This window comes from Rissa tridactyla, chromosome 20 (assembly GCF_028500815.1).
Source record: "Rissa tridactyla isolate bRisTri1 chromosome 20, bRisTri1.patW.cur.20221130, whole genome shotgun sequence".
NCBI lineage: Eukaryota > Metazoa > Chordata > Aves > Charadriiformes > Laridae > Rissa > Rissa tridactyla.
This window is the reverse complement of record NC_071485.1, coordinates 3,905,203-3,926,887: the sequence shown is the minus strand read 5'-3', so window position 1 is coordinate 3,926,887 and position 21,685 is coordinate 3,905,203. Positions and strand designations below refer to the sequence as shown.

Genomic DNA, 21,685 nt, shown 5'->3' with positions numbered 1-21,685 from the left:
GCCAATGTGGCATTTAAACTTTGATCCTTTAGCTAACGAAAGTCTAAATCACGGGGTAAATGCATTCTGGTGACTTGAATTGTGTACTAACTTAAAAAAAGAACAAACCCAAGCAGAAAAAGTAGATTCTTGCAATAAGTTACGTAACGCCAGACCACTTGTTCTTGTCTGGGGGCCTTCAGAAATATTTCTCCTTTTTTTTTTTTTCTTCCCCAGATGTACATCATGTTGAACATCCGCATTGTGCTGGTTGGTCTAGAGATTTGGAAGTACGAAAACTTAATTAGCACAGACGGAGGTGCTGGGGATGTGCTGGCAAATTTTGTACAGTGGCGAGAGAAGAATCTTGTTTTGCGCCGGAGGCATGACAGCGCCCAGTTTGTTCTGTGAGTTAAAGTTCTTTCCCTTTGGCTCTTAAGAAGCTTATTCTATTCCTGTCTGCTCAGCCGCACTGTACCATCAAAGGTAGCTGCTGTATTTCAGTCTGCAGTGGTTTATGCACTTGTGAAAACATTCCAAGTCAACTTAAGCATTTTTAAGGTTTCTGTGGTGCTTGAATTCAGTGTCCTCTCTGACAGCTATATTGCTACATAACCATTTTTTTTCTCGTCCCACGTGTCCTGCAATGTTATATGGTGTATTGTATAAAGCTTCCGTTCGGATAATCCTTGGCCCGCTTGTACACTGGTTGGACTTGCAATCTAGGGCTTTTTCCCCTTGAAAATGAGCATAAACCTGGTGCAGAGCATTTTAACGGAGAAAAAGTTGTTTCTGCAGTTGGTATCCAGAAGCTGGCTCCGTGGTTTGAGCTTTGACACGTGACGTTAATCTCTCTGCCCCTCCTGCCTTGAACTAGCACAGGGCTTCCTGAGCTGCCGTCTCTGCCCCGCTTCCAGGACGCGTGTCCCCGTGCACTTCCCGCTCCCGCAGATAGCGCAGGCCTTAGGAAGTCACTGCCCAGAGCACGAGAAAGGGCAGAGGTGAGAGCACGGCTTCGCACGGGGCAAGGGCCCAGCCTGCCCTCCTGCAAAGCAGGAGCTGGAACCCCTTCTCATCATTCAGGTGATGAGGGTGAAATGGCTGAAAAAATACTCATTTTTAAAATTCTATTATATGAAGTAAAATGCGGTGCATTGTGCTGTTGCACTTAAGCTGTAAGAACTGTGTAGAAAGAAAATCAGAGAGTAATAAGAAGGAAGTTGACAAGGAAAGAAATCTAGGGAGTCTGGCAATGGTACAAAGGCAGCTAACAGCCAATTAAAACAAATGATTGTAAGGGTGGACCGTTTCGCTCTTTATATTTAGAGGGAAGATGTGGAAGAGACTGACTTTCTCTGCAAACTCTTGTCTTAATTTAAAAGAATGAAAGAGCCATGAACAGAAAGACAAAGCTGAGCTGGTACATTCATACCCACAGTGCTCCTTTGTTAGTGTTGGAAAGCTGGGACCGCGGTGTTGTGTGTGTCCCGAGCAGAAGCGGTGTGTCGGGTGGCTGTGGCGCTGGCTGTCAGCGGTAGCGTGGGTCTGTACCTCGGGATGATTGCCTCTCCTTTCTCTCCCCGGGACTGCAGGAAGAAGGGCTTTGGTGGCACAGCTGGAATGGCCTATGTGGGAACAGTGTGCTCCAAGAGCCACGCAGGAGGCATTAACGTGGTGAGATATCCTCAGTGATACTGTGAATGCGATCAAGATGTGAGTTTTGCGCTCTACAGGTCTTCCTGGAGGTGCACAGTCTTTAGTAACAAGGCTGAAGTGGCTTAGTGGGGGCTTTTATGTGTCCCCAACCATTTCTGGCACTTCCACGATGTCTGGATCACAACTTTTCTGTAATCTTCTGCACCCTCTGCGCAGCCTCCGCCCTCCGCAGCGTGCAGCACTCATGACAAAGGGACAGGATTTCTCTGCTGACATCTTAAGCGCCCCTGCCTTAGCGGTGTGGGGAGCTGTGGGTGTTTTCAAATCTGTCCTCTGGTGTCTGCTTGACCCACACAGTCCTGCGCTCCCGGAGCAGTGCCGGTCGACTGCCCTCTTTATGTGAAATCACAAGAGCGTTAACGAACTGAGTTGCTGATCTCAGATAACCAGCAATCCCAGCACTTGTTTTCTTGGATCAGTGACAGAAGTTCTGGAATTGGAGTTTGCATATTTAAGGAGATTTGGGCTGGTGTGGAGAACTCTTGTTTTTGTGTTAATGTTGCAGCTGCACTGGAAAGCAGAGGTTGTTAGGTAGTGTTCCAAATATCTAAGGGCTTTTATTGCCAAGGAAATGACATGCGCTTGGTTGGAAGGCAGGCACAGTTGGTCTGGGAGTCCTGTTAATGGGGAGACAGAACGACAGAAGTGTCTTTTTGGCACATAAGTAAACACTGACTTTCTCAATAGAAGCTATCCATTAATTTTCTTCTGTTTTGCTCTTGTGCAGTTCGGAAGAATCAGTATACAGATGTTTGCATCAATTATGGCTCATGAACTGGGGCATAACCTGGGGATGAACCACGATGATGAACGCGTCTGTCACTGCGGAGCAAGCAGTTGCATTATGAGCTCTGGAGCATCGTAAGTAACTGAGAAAAGGGAAGGCATTTTCCGAGCGTCAAAACTCCCCACCCATGCCCTTAGTTTCTGCAGGCTGCTTTCTTCTTCAAAGTACTCTTGCAAGGAGTCGTGTGACGCTTGCAACTCATGGGGAAAACAAATGTTACCCTCGTTCTGCAAACGGAGGGAAAGCTGCTGGGTTGGCCTAGCGTAAAGATATGCTTATGTTCTCTGTTCCAGAGGATCGAGGAACTTCAGCAGCTGCAGTGCGGAAGACTTTGAGAAGCTAACTCTTAACAAAGGTGGGAGCTGCCTGCTCAACGTTCCCAAGCCCGATGAAACCTATAGCGTCCCATACTGCGGGAACAGGCTGGTAGATGCCGGGGAGGAATGTGACTGTGGTTCACCAAAGGTTAGTGGCCGGTGTGTTTCCCAAATGCTGCCAGGGGAGCCTTGCGTGCCCCTTGCTGGGCATCGCGGGCATTGTGCGTGGCGGGGGTTGCAATCTCTTGACATTCATAACACTTACGTTTTCAGGAATGTGAAAGTGATCCTTGCTGTGAACCAGGTACTTGCAGACTCCGATCCGGTGCTGAATGTGCTTACGGTGACTGCTGCAAAAACTGCCGGGTAAGAGACTCGGATGTATTATTTGGAAGTGTTCTGCAGTGGCTCAGAAAAGGAGAGCATTGGCGTAGCCAGTGCGTCCGTGAGAGAGAATTGTCATGCACGTACACCGAGGGCTTCAGATCAACGCCCTTGTTTTTGGACACAATTGTGGGTCGGGTGCAGTGTTTGTCTCTGCTGTAAGGTTTCTATTTGCTGACGCAGTTTCCCCCTTCTCTCTCTTTAGCTCCTTCCTGGAGGAACCGAGTGTCGGGCGAGCAACAACGAGTGTGACCTTCCAGAGTACTGCAACGGCACCTCCCAGTTCTGCCAGCCCGACTTCACCGTTCAGAACGGTCACCCCTGCCACAACGAGGAAGCCTACTGTTACAATGGCGTTTGCCAGTACTACGATGCGCAGTGTCAGGATATCTTTGGCTCAAGTAAGGAAGAGCTACGATTTTTCTAGGAGATGTAGTTAAAAGAATACGCTAAGTTCACTTAAAATATATTTACTTGTTTTTGTGTAACAAAGACCAGGTGGCTTTGGCAAAGGATTCGAAACAGTGGTGTTGATGGCTAAGCCTTCACGCATTCTTTGTTACTGCTGTACGTGCTGGTGATTCCAGTAGTAATTTTCTTGTGCTACAGTGGGGCTTCTGGTGTACAGGGCTGTAAAGAAGCCATGAAGAAATACCAAATGGTATAATTGAGTCAATGTTAAGTGACTTTTTCTCTCTCTCTTTTTAAACTTGGAACCTTGCAGTGCAGACATTTTCACCTCTTTTTTGTTTTGACCTAGTTCTTAAGCTCCCTGTCCTGCATGGAAAACACCAGGTGTAGCAGGATAACTGGGCTGGGTAAAGGAGACACGATAGTGTGAGATGTTCCTGTCCCTGTTTAACTTGGTTCCTCTGTCTGGGGGTGGGCTGTCGTTTGCAGAAGCCAAAGCAGCGCCCAACATTTGTTTTGCTGAAGTGAATTCCAAGGGTGACAGATTTGGCAACTGTGGTTTCCATGGCCATGACTACAAGAAATGTTCCAGCTGGTGAGTTGAGCCCAGTGCATCAAAAAGGTCCTGAATGTGTCATTGAGAAGCCTTGTTTGGGTGCTGTAGTGTTAGTTTGGGGTGTTCTAGGCGGTGCACTGGGGAGAGACATGTTATGCCGTGGTCTAACCTTATTGCCATGCATGCATCGTTCTGAAACCACGGTGAGATGACTTAGAAAAGGCGTGTTTTATCCTAATGTCTGAAGCTGTTATTAGCACTGAGCTCAAAGCCCCCACACTTACGCAGTGGTAAGTTTTGTTGACTCTAGTTTTAGACCCTCTACCTTTAACTCTTGCACATAATACTTGAAATGAGTTTGAATGCTGGGGCGATTCCTCCATAGCTGGGTTTGAAGCATTCAGGCTCGTGCCGCGGTTCCCCGTGCGTGCAGTTCTGTGCCTCAGGGGGTCGGTGTGTCACACGTTCGGACGCGGGGCTGCGGCACGGAGAGTGTGTTCCACATCTCCATCATTGATTGTTCGTATCCTAAGGTGTTCACGTACAGAAATACGAGCGGCAAACTGTCGTGTTTTCTTTGGTGTAAAGATCCCAGCAGCTTGCAGAAAGAAGGGATAAATCCATACTTTGCAGCACTGAAATGAGGCCCAGCTCAATTCCGTTTGGCGAGTTGCCTCAATTTTATTTTCAAGTAGCGTCTTCCAGTAGAAAGAAAAGATCACATCAAATGTGTGATAGTTTTTTTTTCTCGGAATAAATTCAACTGTCAGTACAGTATTCATATGTTGGTGTTGTAGGAATGCCATGTGTGGGAAGCTGCAATGTGAAAACGTGAAAACGATGCCTGTGTTTGGGATTAAGCCTGCTATTATCCAGACTCCCATTACAGGCACCACGTGCTGGGGTGTGGATTTCCAGCTAGGCTCTGATGTCCCGGACCCAGGAATGGTGAATGAAGGCACCAAATGTGATACTGGAAAGGTAATTGACAATTAAAAAGTGATTTCTTAAAGTAGTAATTTGGGGGTTTCATGCTGCACGGTTTCGTGAATATTTACGGGATTAATTTTTTTTGGTGCCTGTAGTTAATGCAAAACTGAGCGAGTCCGTTGGTTCCCCACGCTGCCTAGTACTGCGCCGCACGTGCAGAAGAAACCTAATGAGCCTTTCATTTATAGATGAAGCAAAAGAAATTAAGTAAGTCAGGAGCCAGAGTCTTAGCTCCGTCAATGAGCAGGAAGAGCTCACACAAGTGCCTTTAAGACAACTTTCAATTAAAATCCAACTAAACTGAAAAGCCTAGAAGCTTAGCCCCAGCGGAGGAATGTGCATTCCACATACTCTTACAGTGCACAGTTTAATTGCTGTTCCAAAAGACCTGCGGTGACAGTTCAGGCCGCACACCGAGCAGCCTTTTGTGGTTCTGTGGAGCCGGGGTTTGTCACGTCGGGGTTTGTCACGTCAGGGTTTGCTCTGGGTTTGTGTCAGAGCAGAGAGCGGCCGCAGAGCCCTGCGCCGGGGAGAGAAGGGCTCGCTCGGTGAAATGCCGTCTCACTCCATTTGTGTGCATCTCTCCGTCCCCCAGATCTGCAGGCACTTCCAGTGCGTGAGTGCCTCCGTGCTCAACTACAACTGCGACGTGGAGCGGCAGTGCCACGGGCACGGGGTGAGTGCGGCCACAGCCTCTGCTCCTGCCGGTACTCGCGTGCAGCAGCGCCCAGTCTGTGAGGTTTGGTCTCACCGGCAGTATTCCTACACGAGGTCCGCTGCCTTCTTTGTTACGAGGACACGAGATTTTTCAAGCCAATGACTGTGACTTTTTTAATCCGAAGTCCCAGTTTGAGCCACGCACACTGTAATTGTGCGTGACCAGTAGTGTCTATATACTAGTCTTCTTTGCACCTAGGAAGTCTTTTGCCCTTCTCTATTTAAGGCTGTAAATAATGTGGAATAATGGTAGATGTGGTGATTAAAAAAAATTCTGAGGGGTTCTTGAGAATGGGTTTTGCTATAAAAGGCTGCTTTTTGGTACTGTCAGTGCTGCCTTTAACAGTCAGCAAAAATTGAACTGAAGTTATCTAAGTTGAGAAAGTTTTAAAATAGTGGATAGTAACTTAATTTTTCTGTTTGTTTAACTGTAAAACTCCCTAGAAAGTGTCTCTGGGCAAGAAAGTCTATAACAGTATCAAAAAAGTCTTTGACAAAAACTCTTAAGATGGTATTTTTTTGCCAGGCAAGAAGAATTCCCAATTCCAGAATTACTAATGTAATTTGAAACTCTGCATCTCACAAAAAAAATAAAAAAGGGGAAAAAAAAAAAAAAAGCCCTGCTTTTTAAGCCGTTGGGAGAGCTAATCTTTGGAAGCTCATCCTGAACAGCGCTGCGCTCACTCAGTCATGTGAAGTCTTGAGACGCCTGGCCAAGGACTGTTTAGAATTGACATGGGAGTTACCGGTTAAAGTTCTCCAGGCGGAGGGATAGGGAGGGACGGAACAGTCGGGCATGGCTACTGCATGCCGCTTTTAAACGCGTGGAAAGCGGTTACTAAATAGCCCTGTTTGTGGTGTTTGTGCTGTTCAATCCAGGTGTGCAATAACAACAGGAACTGTCACTGTGAAGCAGGCTGGGCCCCTCCTCACTGCGACACCAAGGGCTACGGAGGAAGTCTGGACAGTGGCCCCCCGTATAACGGCAAGTAGTTGTGGGGCAGCCCCAGGGCTGGGGTTCTGTCCTGCTCGGGGGCTGCTGGGCTGAGCGCCCGGTGCCCGGCTGCTCTGAAGCAGGGCACTTCTGGTGGCTGGCTCTCCCCCAGGTTTCGTTGGCAAACGCGTCCAGTTCAGGGCTTGGGCTCCAGCTGGTGCGCTTCCCTCTTTGGGGATGCTGGGGGAAGCAGCGGGGCTGGTTTAATGGCCTTCAGGTGATTTCTGTCACCTCGGACCAAGATCCTCTTTGGACTTCTCTGTATCCAAGCTGGGAATTGAAGCCCTTTCCATTCCTAGATGCAAATAAAACATGAAATTTGGCTGAGGATATTCAAAGCCATGGATGTGAACCTGCGTCTCCGCGGGGACATGCCGCTTCTAGCAGCGTGGGCAGAGCTGAGGAGCTGCCCTGCTCCGTGTCTGGGGGCGGTGGCATGTGACCTGCGGCGCCGTCACGATGAGCGTCTGGCGAGGTGGGCTAGGGCAGCGCATGTTCACAAGTCGCTGTTTTATTAGCGTTTATTTTTTGAGTGCAGACAGCATGCTTCCTTTGGTGGTAAATGCAAACGTAGTCCCTGCCCCAAACAACTCAGGGTATGGAAGAGGGGCACGCGGTAAAGAAACGGGGAGAGAGGGAGGTTTGTGACACTATACTGTTTGCAGACGTTCGGTTTGGGGGTTTTGTGGAGGGAAAAAAAGGGTTGGGGAGGGAATTTTGTGGGGATTTTTGTGTAGTTGTTTCCCCAGGAAAGGTACTAGGTCAGTGTTTGCCATGGCAAGATGAGGTACTGCATACTTGGAAGATCTGTGGATCTCTGTGGGAATGTGAGGAGTGGGAACGTGCTGCCTGGGGCAGCGAGCACCGTTCGTGCACGTGAGAAGGCAAACTGAAAGAGGCTGTGAAGCTTACTCTTCTCGCCAGCAGCGTGAAGATGAAATAGGGAGGCAAATGCAAGCCATAATTTGGAGGAAACTTGTGCAAAGCCTGTGTGGGCTATATAAGGATGGGATGTAGTCCCTTCTCTGAGCTGCAAGAATGATCGTGGAGACTGTTTTCTGTACGACGGTGTGGGCTTGGGGGAGGCTGGACACTCCGTTGGTGCAGCAGACTGGAGAATCACGGTGGAGCGTGGACAGATGCCTCAAATCATCAGACAAAAAAGGGAAAGGATTTTTTTGTACAGCCTGCAGTGGAGAGATTTCCTGCGTATAAAAATGTAGAGATTGTTAAGAACCCGAGTTCTTTGCCTACAGCAAACAGTGGCAGAAGAGGAAGATTTAGGATCGGACCAAAGGGCAGAAGCTCTGTTTTCGTCTCTCTCAGTTGAGCTCATATGATCTTCATGGTAATGTAGTGGAAGAAAAATTAGGTATTGATCTAGTAATTCAATATGCTGCTATAGCCCAGGGTGTCACAGCACGCACCGTTCTTTCAACTTTGACCAGACGATCCCTGTGAAAAGATAATCAGAAAATAGTATATTTGGGCATATATCGTGCAGACTTACTAGATTCTTTAGGGTTTTTTTCCTATGAAAAATAGAAAACAGTTGTGGAACCAGTCCTACCAAATAGTCACTGCTGGAATGAGTCAAGTGGTGGTGATGCCATGTAATACTTTTTTTTTCTTCTTCATCGCTTTGTCCCCATCAGACAAAGACACCTCGCTGAGAAATGGGCTGCTGGTATTTTTTTTCCTGATCCTCCCGCTCCTTATAGCTGCTGCTCTGGCATTTGTAAAAAGAGACCGGCTGAAGCGATGCTACAGAAGATTAATGTCACGCTGCCATTCGTAAGTAGTGTCTCCTTTTTACCTCCTCCTCTGCCCTTTTGAAGCAGGCCAGAGACGTCTGTTTGCAGAAGCCGATGCCCAAGTACGGAGGCGTGTTCCAGTCCCAGGCAAAGGCCCCTGCATCTAAAGGCCCCCTTGCCCCGGGCAATGACAGGAAAGATAAATTCATCTTAAATTAGGGGAGCAGAGAACTTTCTTTTTACCATTATGTTTGTCGTCCTGCATTGGTGATGGGTTTTTTAGTTTTGAGTCCCATCTTTGATATAAAGAGGCAAAATGAAGCTGCCCCAGTCCTAAAGAGGAAAAGGGTTCTGTTGTTTCTTAGACACGCGGCAAGCGCCGTCTTCCTGACATCTGGTATGTGCTAAGACAGTGTAAATCCATCGAGCGGGTTTGGGGTGCTCGGGCTCCTAGCCTGCGTAGTGGCTCTGGCCAGGTGACGTGCTCACAGTCCGTACCAACTGCGTTCCAGGTCACTGCAGCCACCACCTCCTAGAACAGAAATGGAACCGAGAGACTACCCCCCCAGAGGCTTTTCCCACGGCATGCCTTACGCTCCCAGAGGTGTTCCCACGGTAGGAACGAGCTGCTTCTCGTTACTTTATTTGCGGTCTGTAACAGATGAAGGCAGTTTATGTAATTTTCGCCTTAATAAAAGCGTCAAAGTTACTGTATTTTTTCATTTCTGTAAATTGGGTTTTCTCTTTGCTAGGAGGCAAAGAGAAGAATTATTTCCTAAGGGGTGTGGGGGGAGAACTTCTCCGTTTCCGACTCTTTAAGCGTTTGTACGGGCTGTGCTTGGCTTGGCAAGCAGTTTCCCTGCTTTGCTACCCCTTGCCCTCACACGGGACCCCCGGCCCCTCGCGGGGAGGGGAGCAGCCCTTGCCCACTCCCCAGCCCCGCTCCCTTGCAGCCCCGTTACCCCTCTGCATGCGATAACTGGCCAACGCGCACTTGCAGAACAAGTCAGACGCTTGCCGTGACCAGCCTTTCTGGTTTTTTCCAAAATACGGTACTTCTCAGACGGCTGTTGCTTCTTTCTACTGAGTTTCTCAGCAGGAAAGAGCAACTCTGTCATTTCCAGGTTTGTTTGCAAGTGGTCTTAAATGTCACTTAACTAAGGAAACAAATATTTCGATTCCCTAAATGCAAGTTTGTGAACGTTCTTGTTATGTTTTCTTTCTAGGATATGGAACCAAACGCTTTTCCTGCTCCGTCGTACCCAGTTAGCCGGCATCCTCAGCAGGCTTACCACCAGTCGTACTACCCGGCTCCGCAGTACCAGGCGTCGCAGCCACAGAAGCTGCCGACAAGGTTGGTCGAGTCATTGCAAATAACTATTGGCGGTTGCGCTGCTGTGCATGGATCTGGGCAGGCGTTGGGGTGTTTCATCACGGATTGTAGGCAAGCAGGGCTGGCCCGTTACTGGAAGGCACTTCTCCTTCATTTCACGTTGTGGAACTGAAGTGCTGTTACCCCGAGCATTCATTTTACGCGCTGCCAGGGCTACATCTTGATTAACAGGTTTCAGAGTGCTTTTCTGGGGCCAGATTAGCTCTGCACATTGGTGAATAAAATGCTTCTCAAAATAGGCGATTTAAAAAGAAATTACTCAAAAAATCTGTCATTTTGCTGATTCGTGAACGTTATTGCCAAGCACAGGATTGTTTCTCATTAACTGCGAACAGAAAGTTTTCCTCTATTTTTCATTTTACTTTTTAATTGTATTTCTAAGCCGTTATGCCCATGCCCTAAAACACGCGTATCCAGAACGCGCAGGGTATCGAGGGGTGCTTCCAGACAGCTCGTCCTGGTGGGAAGCTCCTGGGGGTCTTTACATGATTTGGGGGGAAATGGTGTGTTAACAGCCTCAGGGGGTCCCTGAGGGTTTTGGGCGATGGAGAGCAGGGTCTGAGCACAGCGCGTTGAGCCGGGGAGATGAGCCTGGCTGCCCGGGGGGGTCTCCGGGGGCCGCGGTGCCGGTGCCAGGTGAGAGGGACACGCGTGTTGGTGTCCTCACCTGGGCTGATGGTGGCTGCTCTGTCCCCTTTCAGGCCGCCACCGCCACAACAGAAGTGTGCACCTCAGGGACCTCCTCCACCCCAGCAGAAATGTTTACCTCAGGGACACTATTTCCCTTCTCGACCGGCACCTTTGCCTCCCAAATAGCGTTTGGCTTCTCTGGGGCCTTGACGTGAGCCGAGCTGTTCACGGAGCCAGAGCTGAAGTTGCAGTTTCCCTTCTCGCATCGAGTGGCCCGTGGAGATCCCGGAGAGCCTTCCTTCTGCAGCCCGGGATACGGCAAACGAGATACTGAAACGAGGAATGTAAACCTTTAAACTAAATACCTCTACCAAAGCTACAGGAACTGAAAACATCCAACGCGCTCTTAGAGCTGTCCGAGCAGTGTGGCTTTGTCACCCGCAGCGGGGCTCCGGCCGGAGCAGCCCGCGCTTCAGTCATCTTCAAAGTACAGCACGTGGGAGTCGCTTCTGCTTTCCCCATTTCTGCCACGAGCCCTAATAACGAAATTGTCTGGTTTGTTGTCGTCTTTCTAAAGGTACAGTGAAGGTTTGAAGTAACCCACGCCATTTTCAAAACAAGGAGATCCGGCCAATTAATTTAAAATTATTTTGCATGGACTGGAAAATGTTTTCCTTTACACATTAATGGCACAAGTGAAATAAGGTATCAGTGTACTTTTTCAGAGGAAGATAAATATATTGTAAACATGTTTATGCATGTATAAATGTTTATTGGTGTGTAATAATGCACTTAAAATCTTACTTCCGTGCTGACTGACACTAAGCTGTGCTATATGAGCACTCAGTTTAATGGGTTTAAATTAGTAATCGTGAGTTGCTAAACGAGGATGCTGTACTAATTTCCACTAATATCTTGAACTACAAGACAACGTAGCGGAGGGCTACGAGGATGATCGGGGGACTGGACTAGATGGTCTCCGGAGGTCCCTTCCAGCCCCTGCCAGTCTGGGGTCCTGTGAAGGGGCCGTGAAAATAAAGGTACGAAAAGACAACGGCCGTATGTGGGGTTAAAAGAATGGGGCGCTCTTAGGTTTTAATTTTGGTTAAAGACTGAGTAACAGTCCCTGCAGAACATCGAGAAGCAAAAAATGTCTCTCTGCCTGGACCACCTGAGCTGCTCTCAGCACTTTAAACAGGAGCCTGTTGACTAATGCGAATTTTTCGCCTAATCCTCCAACCCGTTTAGTGTCAGTCAGGATGCGTCCGGCTAACGTGCGTTAGGGGGGGCTGCCGCCCGCTTCCGCGCCGCCCACTGTACTGGAGTTTAAAACGCCTTCTGAAAAGGGGCGTTGGGCGCCCGGCTGCTGGCCAGGGAGAGCTGTTGATGGTGGTTCCGCGGTGCCGTGGGTAGGAACTGGACGCTGGTGGTCACAAATAGAAATCCGTTGCACAAACTCACTAGAAGTGCAGTAAGTACTGAAAAGAGTGCTTAGCTTATTCACGTTGTGCTAGCCATCGAGTACAAACTCCAATCTGTAAAATCCCCCATAATATTGCCAAAAAGAAATCTTTTCCTCTGTATATACTTATATAAATATATATATATATATAGTGTTTGCATTTGCAGTAATAAAATACTTGAACTCCTGTGGTTTCCCATAAACGTAGACTAAGGTTTATAACACTATTAAAATATGTAAAATGTCAGCTAGAATATCACCAGATGTATTTGGGGGGCGTCTTCTCTTTGTTCCAAGATAATCACTTCCTAATTTTTGTTGTATTCTGCTCAGTTTGGGCCGTCTGTTTGTCCGTCCGTAGTGACCGGCCCTGCAGCCGGAGGCCGATGGCGCGGGGCCGCTCGGAGGGTGGGGAGGAGAGGAGGGAATCCAGGGAATGAGGTCACCGGGAGAGACGTACTTCATTGTATTCGAAGCTGTTTGTGTGAACTAAAACTATGCTGAAAATGGTGCCTTTTAATAGCTAAGAGCTTTTATACTTCCAGCGTGCACGTTAGCAGTATTGCAGGGTGGTGGTGTAGGGCAGCGCACACGCGGTTTTTAGACGTGATCCTACGGAAAGGAAATAGCTCAAATTTTACATGTGTTGAATATTGAAGATGACTACTGACTTTCTTTTTTAAAGTGTACGTGTACCCCTGTCCCCCGAGGAGGTCTGTGTCCCGCACACGTTTAGACCGGTGCCCTCCGCGGACCCGTCCCCGCTCTGTGCGTCGCGTCGCTCCTGTGCCGTCGGGGCCTGACGAAAGGGCTGTTACCGACCCCTTTGTAAGAATCAAACGAGCAATAAAGATGCCAGTTTTGTACAAGGCGCGCTCTCTCTCTCTCTCCTCCGCCTCTGCTTTGGGGGGCGGGGGGCCGGTATGGCCGTTACGGGCTGAGCGATGGGGCTGCACCAGGCGTTGCTGCTGCTGCTGAGTGAGTCTGGGCCGGGACCCCTCGGTCTCCCCCCGTCCCCCCCGCCCCAGCACTGCCACCTACGGCTGGGTGTGGGCTGGGCCGCGCTCAGCACCGCGCTGGTCTCTCTCCCCTCCAGGCTCCCCGGTGCTGGCCCAGGTCACGGTCCCGCTGCGGCTGCCCACGAACGCCACGGGAGAGGGGGTACCTCGGCGGTGGGATGGGGGGGACCGGGGGCTCCAGCTGTGGGGACACACACATATACAGATGTGCTGGCAGCTGTAACGGAGGCACCGCAGCGGTGCTGCCGGCACAGCCCTGGCTCTGCCTGCGCCTCGACGAAGCGCTGAGCGCTTGCGCTTCCCTCAGAGCATGATTTTCCACAGTCGTCCTTCCTAACTCTCCCTTTCTCTGCTTTCCCGCATGTGCAAGGACACGGTGTCCTACGTCCTCGGGATCGAGGGGAGGCCGTACACCCTTCACCTGCAGCAGCAGTGAGTTGGTGGCTGCGGTCCTGTGCCCTGGCACGGGGGGGGCTGCGGGGCTGTCCCCCCGCGGGCCTTTGCGCTGGCGCCGCTCCCTCGGGTTCTCTGTGGCCTCGGCAGCTGCCAGGATCGTGCCCTGCTGCGGGCACGTCCCAAAGCCTGCGGGGGACGGGTGTGTGGTGCCGTGGGGTGGCAGAGGGTGGCGGAGGGTGTGAGGGGTGTCCGTACCCGTCAGCCCTGATGGCAGCGGGCGCTGGGTCTGCCAGTGCAACAGCGTGGGCTGCAGGACCTGGACCAAGCTCAAGAAACTGGGCAAGAGATACTATTTGAAGTGCTTCACTTTCCACCTTTCTTTTGTAGTGTCTTTTTATCTGATGATTTCAGGATTTACGTGTCTAATGAGAAAGGCTCTTTGCGCCCTGATTCAACCCTTTTCAAGGTAACCTTGGATTGCTCCGGGGGGGTTTGTGCCGTAAGCGCTGCAGCGTAGAGCTGCTGCCCGGGATGTGCAGTTCGGGTGACGGGTGCGGGAATTGCTTCACGGCCACAGAAGGGGCTCCTTGTCCTCTGTCGTGATGTAGGGCGGCTGCCACTACTCGGGGTACGTCGAGGGCTTCCCCAGCTCGGCAGTGACCCTCAGCACCTGCTCGGGGCTCCGGTAAGGAACCGCCACCTCCCCGTGCTGCCCAGCCCATTATGCCCAGGGATGCTCTGGCTGCCTCACTCCGCGGCGGCTGGGGCTGGTGACAAATGACACACCATCACTGTGGCAGGGGCTTGCTGCAGTTTGAGAACGTCAGCTACGGGATTGAGCCCCTGGGTCATTCTCCTGCCTTCGAGCACTTCGTGTACCGAGTGAGGAACGAGAAGGCGGCGGGTTCCCTCCTGGCCACCAGCCCCCCCGAGGGAGGGCCGGGCGGGCTGACAGCAGAGGAGATGGCGAGCAAAGCCCCCGGAGGGGACCGAGTGAGTGGGCGTCTGCTCCCGCGGTGGGGCCGGTGTCCCCGTCACACGAGGGGGGCTCCGATGCCGCAGGGAGCTTTGGCCGGTGGTGTCTGGATGGACGGGGGGGCAGGGGGGCAGGTTTAGGAGTGCCAGTGTGTGTGATGGGGTGTCACGTGGGTCGTTACTCATCTAGTGCCTAATGAGAGGCCTCACCAAGGTCAAATGGCGTCTGACAAAGTCAGAAATGGCTACGTGGGAATGGCTCCTGACCCGATGCTAATTTGAAGACAGTGTCGAGGCGTTGCTTCTGAAGGGACGCTTGTGTAGCCAACCTCCGGAACACAGAAACAAATAGCATCAGAGACCATTTTCTTTTTCAGCCGCTGCCAGCTGAAGCACGATCTCCCAAGTACTTCAAAGTGTACGTAGTTTTGGACAAGGCTTTGGTAAGTCCACACCAATCATTTTCTCCTTGTGTTTGCCTGACTTCGCTGAGCACGGAAATGGTGCCATTTCTGAGCTTTCGTGTGTGTGTGTGTGTTTTCCCTTTTGAAAAGTTACGTGTGCTGTGGATTTTGTAGGAAGGAATGAAAACTCGTAGCTCGCGTTTACACGGTTGGACGTTGGGAATCATTTCAGTGTTTCGCCATTGTTCCGCTCCATCGTGGTAAATGCCTTGTCTGCTCTTACGTCCTCTCGGGTTGTTTTTCAGTACAGCTATATGGGCTCAGACACCAATGCTGCAATGCAGAAGATAATCCAGGTCTTCAATTTAGTCAACAGTGTAAGTTTTGAAGTCTGGTTTATATTGTGGTAAGATGGTGGGAGGTTTGATGTTAGTAATGGCCCCCTGTCCCCAGCTCCTTGTGGTTTTAGGAGGTTATGGAAAAAATTCCAGGTCTCGTGGTGTTCTGGCTGTGACAGCTGAGCATGGCCAAAAAACCTCCCCCCAAAAAACCCCAAACCCTTCCTATGAAGTTGTTAGGCTTTGTTCTCATGCCTCTTGGTACATCTTTTTATTTTTTAGGTTTATTCATTCTATTTGTCATCGAGCTGTCATTCAGTGACTGACAATAGCAATCGGCCTTTCCTGTGTGATTTATTGTGTGCAGAGCCGTAATTCTGCTCAGACGGAAAGGAATGTGAGCAGGCGTTTCCTCCGTTACTTTTCAGATGTTTAATCCTCTTAATGTTACCATCGTGCTGTCCTCCCTGGAGCTGTGGAAAGAGGAGAACAAAATATCGACAGCAGGGGAAGCAGATGTCCTTCTACAGCGATTTTTACAGTGGAAACAGTCACATCTTGCTCAGCGGCCGTACGACATAGCTTGTCTGTCAGTGTAAGACAAAGGTTTCCCTACTCGTTAAAGGTCGCGTGGCAGAAATCAGTTAAACCAATGTAGGTTGAACTGTAAAGATTCCCATGAAAAATGTTTTTTTTAAAAGAAACATTTCTTACATATTTCCTTCCTGAATATTTTGAAAGTATTTCTTTCAAGACATCCCATCTAGCTGGCCTTTCTGTGGCCATGGCCGTGGCTGTGTGGTGCCGCTCGTCCCGGCAGCCCGTGGCTGGGGAGCGGCTCTGCTGCTGCCCTGGCGAGGGGACGGTGGCAGCCCCGCTCCCTGCCCGGCACCCGGCCACACGCACCTGCCAGTGGCTCCCCTGGGCCGGTGGGGACACGGGGACAGCGGAGCAGCCGAGGGGACCGAGGGGGACTTGGGCTGTTCGGACCCGGGATCCCCCACTTACCCCACGGCGGCGGGGGTCCCGGCTGGGCGGCCGGTGAGCGCGCGGCTGTTGCAGGTACAGGGACCGAGCGGAGTTCGTGGGCGCAACGGCTCTGGGGAAGGCGTGTCAGAGAGACGCTGCTGGCGCAGTGGCCGTGGTACGGTGTCACCTGCGCCCCGACAGCCCGCGCGTCCCCCGCGGGCGGCAGGGACAGGGACGGGCGGCAGCAGCCGCGGCCGGAGCTGGGGTGCCGCCGGGGTCTCGGCAGCCGCGGCAGCCCCGCTCTCTCTGCCTCTAGTACCAAAGGGCCGTGATGCTGGAGTCCTTCTCCGCCCTCCTGGCCCAGCTGCTGGCACGCAGCCTGGGCGTAAACTACGACGACCCGCGAGAATGTCGCTGCCCCGGGAGCGTCTGCGTCATGACCCTGGAGGCGCTGTGAGTCGGCCGGTCCCGTCCCGGCACGCTGCGGGGGCTGCGGGGGTGGGCAGGGTGTCCCCTCATCGGAGGTGGCTTTGACAAATGTCATTCTGTCGAAAAAATTACAACAGTTCAGAAATGCCTGCTTTTATTCCTTTAAGAATGAAAAAAAGAATAATTAAATTAGTGATTCAGTGCTTAATTTGAAAGAAGATGCCTTTTCTCTCCAAAAGAAAGATTTCTGAATGCTTCTCAGTCTTTATGAATAATAAGTTGTAAAATCAGGTTTGACAAGTGAATTGAAAGACACCCAGGGAACCACTGTGCCTTGTCCCGGCACCCGAACGGGTCCTTGAAGTGCACAGAGATTTTGAGAGCGCGAGTAGACGTGCTACCACAAACGAGTATGCACAAGGGCTTTATTTTAGAGGTTCCAGTGGGGCAAAGGCCTTTAGCAACTGCAGCATCGAGGACTTTGAGACCTTCCTGAGGCACGGTGGAGGCGCCTGCCTGTTCCATCCACCCCGCTTGACCGGACTCTCCTACCGGCGCGCGCCCGTCTGCGGCAACGGCGTGGTGGAGCCGGGCGAGCAGTGCGACTGCGGGGCGGCCGAGGTGGGTGCTGCCGGAGTTACGGCTAAATACGGACATTTGTAGAGTTCATACGTTTAGAATAAGGAACCCTTGAGACTAAGGGCACAGCTGAGTAAATGCCAGCCCAAGTTATGTCAGGTTTTAGATTTTTTTCTATGTTGGCATCCCTCTGATGGCAGCTTTGCCCATTTTCTTCTGTGAGATACTGCCCAAGAAGAGCATTTGGGGAAGAAGGAAAGGGACAACCGCTGACAGTAAAAAGCTCAAGGGGAACAAAAAAGTAGAATAATGTGGTTTTGCAATATCCCCCCAGGCATGCTTGAAGGATAAATGCTGTACTAAAACATGCCGGTTTAAGCCAGGAGCGGAATGTTCCTCTGGATTATGTTGTAGTGGATGTCAGGTAAGGCACATTTTTATAGTTGTTATAAGATAGTTACATAGTTTTGGAGAAAATAAACGTTCCCATGTTCAGAACATCCCAAATGTTCTGCCTGTTCCCACGCCGAGGGATGGAGACAAAATTTCTGCTGCGGAGAGATTCCCGGGGAAGGGCTTTCCAGCTCAGCCCCCTGAACCCCCCGGAGGGACATTGCTGGGGGAAGAGTGTCTTGGGCAGTGCCACACGCGTGTGAGGAGCTGGGTGCCCCAGAGCTGGTCCCGAGGGACCGCGGACGTGTCTCCTCGGGGGCGGCGTCGGCAGGGGCTGTGTGGGGCCGAGCGGGGCCCAGGCCGGTGGGTGCAGAGGGACGGCGAGAAGAATCCTTTCTGCCTCCTCTGCCAGTTCAAGCGGAAAAACTCGCCGTGCCGCCCCGCCGCCGACGCGCAGTGCGACCTGGCCGAGTTCTGCAATGGGTCCTCCGCGTCCTGCCCCCCCGACCTGTACGTGCAGGACGGGCACGGCTGCGAGCACGGCACCGGCTACTGCTACAAGGGACGCTGCCGGTCTCCGGACCTGCAGTGCCGGCAGCTCTACGGGAGAGGTGAGAGGCTGCTCGGTTGCACTGGTACTACTGGTGTGGCTGGGTGCAGGAGGTGGCCGCAGCAGCAGCGATGCTCAGTTTCTCTTTGCTCTTTAATGCACCGATCTCGGGTCGGTCTCTGTGCGTCTCATCTGCCAGGTTTCGGTGGAAATGAGGGTCTGTGTTTGGTCGGCAACTCATTTCTGACGCTTCCCCTGTGAGCCTGAGCCCGATTTCAAGCCCCTGTTGAAGCAGGAGGTTTTTGGGAGGGCACTGGAACGTGTGGGATCCAAGTGACGAGGCACCGTGCAGGACTTGTGCCGTGTGTCCCGGCTTCTCCTTGTGCCCGCACTTAGGGGGCAGGAGGGAGGGAAGAGACTCGGGTGCCGGGGAAGGGTGGGGGCGGAGGGGTGCAGGGGGCACCCGGGGAGGGGAGGACATGGCTTCAGGAAGCATTTCAAACTGGTTTTGAATCTGGTTAATATGAACTTCGGTAGCACGTAGTTCTCCCAATTATTCAGTGGTAACAATGAAAACAGCGACAAAAAAACACCCCAAATTATTACCTGTGAGCGAAGTTAATCAGAGAGCTGACCCACTGATGGCTAATCTCACTTTCCGGAGTTCGGGACTGCTCAGGGTTTGGCATTTCAGGGACAGGGATTATGTTTACAGCATCTCTGTTCTGCCGTGAGCAGGGTGAAAAATCAACAAGTTATTAGATACCATAACACGTCCCTTTGTGGCCCTTCAAATTAAAATAAATATTGTTGCTAAACTTGCAGGTTCAAAAAATGCTCCTATGACTTGTTACGAGGAAATCAATAGTCAGCGGGACAGATTTGGACACTGCGGGCTCTGGCGCTTCGGAGGTTATAAGCCCTGTGCTAGGAGGTACGCTCCCGGGAAAGGGCACTTGCTGCGCTAGAAATCCGGGTTCAACTGGGGCTTCACAGCCAAGGCAAGGATCAGGACTCCAGCTGATGGCGAGAGCTGTGAAGCAATAGCGTTGGTGTGTGTTCTCCTTGTGAGCGGTATGGGCTCTCCCCTTACGCTACGGATCGTCTCTTGGACTTCCCAGTCCTGCGTATTTCCCCTTGCCGTGCAGCGCTGTGGATTTGTGTTGCACTGTTAATTCTAGCGGTTCCTCAGGTGGCACATATATATATGTGTGTGTGTGTGTGACACGTCCTGTGCACGTTGGTTTTACAGGGATCTCAGGTGTGGAAAGTTAATCTGCACGTACCCGCACAGCTCCCCACTTCCATCAGTCGCCGCCGCCGTCCTTTACGCCCAAGTGCGCAAGCATCTGTGTGTATCTATGGATTACTTCAAAACGCTGGCAAAGCTGGATCCTCTTCTGGTTCCGCCAGGTACAAAGTGTGGTTCTGGAAAGGTAAGAAAACATTTTATAATAATCTAAAGTGTCAGATATCAATTGTAAATGATTAAAAGGATTTAGAAATATTTGCTCTTTGCAGCATAACGTGTTTACAAACACTGTTAAAACACGCTAGCGTGACATTCAGGGTTTGGCATGGTGTAAGGTTGGCCCTAACCCAGGTGTAGCTCTTTCAAAGCACTGCTGGCCTCTCAGCAGTGGTCTGTGTTCACTCCCTTTTGGGACATAAGACCGATGGGCTGAGTGCTGCGATGGTAAAGCAGCGCTGACTGAACTGTGGTGGTTTTTCCCAGGTGTGTATAAACGGCACTTGTCACCCACACTCGGTCCTGGGGAGCGACTGTGACAGCAAAGTGAAGTGCCACGGCCACGGCGTAAGTCCCTCCCTGCCACGCGGTGCTGCCCAGGTGGCTTTGTCCTGCAGATTTGCTGTGGCTTCTGTGGGAAAAGACCCGTTTCAGGCTGACAGTCCACAAAATCATGACCTTGCCAGCTTGAGCATTGCCAACATGGAAACTATTGGTCCTAAAACCAACATCAAAACATAATGAGGCTTTATTCACCGAAAGGGAGAGTTGGATGGTTTGTTTGGTTGGTGGAGGGGGAAAAAAAAGAAAGCAAAATTGAAGAGGCGTAGAATTGCGGGCAGCGGAGCTCGTGTAGATAAAACACGTGGCTGTAGGGAGCGGGAGAGCTGCTCTGCTGTGCGTGGAGGCTCCGGGCTCCCCGGGCCCTGCCGGGCTCCGCAGTGCTGATGGCCAGGGCAAAATCCGCTCCTGATTTCCGCTCATCAGACAGAAACACAGGCGGGTGTTGCAGGGAGGGTGATGTTTTTTATGTTTTGTGCTTGTTCGATGTCTCAAGGTTACTAGAGCCTGCACTTCGTGGTGTGTTCCTCGTCTGACACGCTTCCTAAATTGCCAGAATGCCGAGAAGTGCGCGTAGCCTTGTCCCAGCCCGACCAGCGGCAGCGAGTCTGGTGCCGGTCTGGGCGGGAGAATCTGTTGCATGAATTCATTGCAAACTTTGACCACCCGCCCCGGGTTTTTCAGGTGTGCAATAACGAGGGACACTGCCACTGTCACCCTGGCTGGCAGCCCCCCGACTGCCTGCGGAAGGGATCCCGCCCGGGGGGAAGCATCGACAGCAGCCTCCAGGTGACAGAAGGTGGTGAGTACCCGCCGCGGAGGTGGGGACAGGCGCGGGGCTGGGGTCCCTGGCGCGGGCGGGAAGGGTGGCGGTCCCATGCCACCATCTGGGCTGTCTCCTGACAGGCCTCTCCCTGCCGCGAACGACGAAGGACACGACACTGGTCCGGACGGTGCTGGGCTTCTGCCTCCCCCTGCTCGTCCTCACCGGGGCCGCCTGCCTCGTCCTCTGGTGCTGCAGGCAGCAGACCCCGAGCACCGAGGGGTGAGCGGGGCTCTCCCCGCCACAGGATCCCAGGGGGGACAGGGGGCACGGGACGGGGCCATGGTGTTACCCCAGGAGGGCTGAGGCGATCCCTGGGAGGGCTGAGGTGATCCCCCAGGGCTGAGGCGATCCCTGTGGGGGCTGAGGCGATCCCTGTGGGGGCTGAGGCGATCCCTGTGGGGGCTGAGGTGATCCCTGGGAGGGCTGAGGTGATCCCCCAGGGCTGAGGTGATCCCCCAGGGCTGAGGCGATCCCTGTGGGGGCTGAGGTGATCCCCCAGGGCTGAGGTGATCCCTGGGAGGGCTGAGGTGATCCCCGGGGCTGAGGCGATCCCTGGGGGTGGTATGAGGCGATGCCCGGGCCTGAGGCAATCGCGGGGGCTGAGGTGATGCCCGGGGGTGGTACGAGGCGATCCCCTGGGGCCGAGGCCGGGGCTGAGGCACCGCTCTGTGTCTCCACAGCTCCGCCACCGAGGAGGGCAGCGACCCCTCGGAGCCGGACCCAGAGCCGGAGCTGGAGAGTGAGCCGGAGCCCGAGCCCGAGCCCGAGCCCGAGCCGGGGCCGAGCCCGGGGCCGCGCCGCGGGCGCTAATAAAGGCGTTGGGAGAAACCGCGTGTCCGCGCCGCTGAGCGGGGGCGGTGGGGCCGGGCGGGCCGGGGCCGTTACCGGCCGGCGGGGCGGATGGGGC

At 52.3% G+C, this 21,685-nt stretch overlaps 2 protein-coding genes across 2 annotated transcripts in view; both read left to right on the top strand.

The window, feature by feature from the left end:
- ADAM9 (ADAM metallopeptidase domain 9) overlaps positions 1–12,954 on the top strand; it is a 30,353-nt gene extending 17,399 nt beyond the window's left edge. Inside the window, exons 9-22 of the mRNA XM_054180765.1 lie at positions 217–386; positions 1,572–1,653; positions 2,423–2,556; positions 2,776–2,947; positions 3,073–3,165; positions 3,389–3,584; positions 4,084–4,189; positions 4,948–5,131; positions 5,736–5,816; positions 6,737–6,842; positions 8,507–8,645; positions 9,118–9,220; positions 9,832–9,959; positions 10,700–12,954. Of these exons, the coding sequence (XP_054036740.1) occupies positions 217–386; positions 1,572–1,653; positions 2,423–2,556; positions 2,776–2,947; positions 3,073–3,165; positions 3,389–3,584; positions 4,084–4,189; positions 4,948–5,131; positions 5,736–5,816; positions 6,737–6,842; positions 8,507–8,645; positions 9,118–9,220; positions 9,832–9,959; positions 10,700–10,814 (1,809 nt within the window). The 3' untranslated portion in view covers positions 10,815–12,954. The remainder of the gene's footprint in view (positions 1–216; positions 387–1,571; positions 1,654–2,422; positions 2,557–2,775; positions 2,948–3,072; positions 3,166–3,388; positions 3,585–4,083; positions 4,190–4,947; positions 5,132–5,735; positions 5,817–6,736; positions 6,843–8,506; positions 8,646–9,117; positions 9,221–9,831; positions 9,960–10,699) is intronic.
- An 80-nt stretch (positions 12,955–13,034) lies between these two features.
- On the top strand, positions 13,035–21,588 carry LOC128900152 (disintegrin and metalloproteinase domain-containing protein 2-like). Its single transcript, XM_054180932.1, has 20 exons — positions 13,035–13,068; positions 13,187–13,251; positions 13,480–13,541; positions 13,893–13,971; positions 14,114–14,190; positions 14,306–14,498; positions 14,858–14,923; positions 15,190–15,261; positions 15,651–15,817; positions 16,285–16,366; positions 16,508–16,644; positions 17,055–17,241; positions 17,534–17,623; positions 18,005–18,203; positions 18,968–19,076; positions 19,395–19,578; positions 19,878–19,958; positions 20,637–20,754; positions 20,859–20,997; positions 21,459–21,588. The coding sequence occupies exons 1-20, from the start codon at positions 13,035–13,037 to the stop codon at positions 21,586–21,588; spliced, it is 2,271 nt and encodes a 756-aa protein (XP_054036907.1).
- The last annotated feature ends 97 nt before the right edge of the window (positions 21,589–21,685 follow it).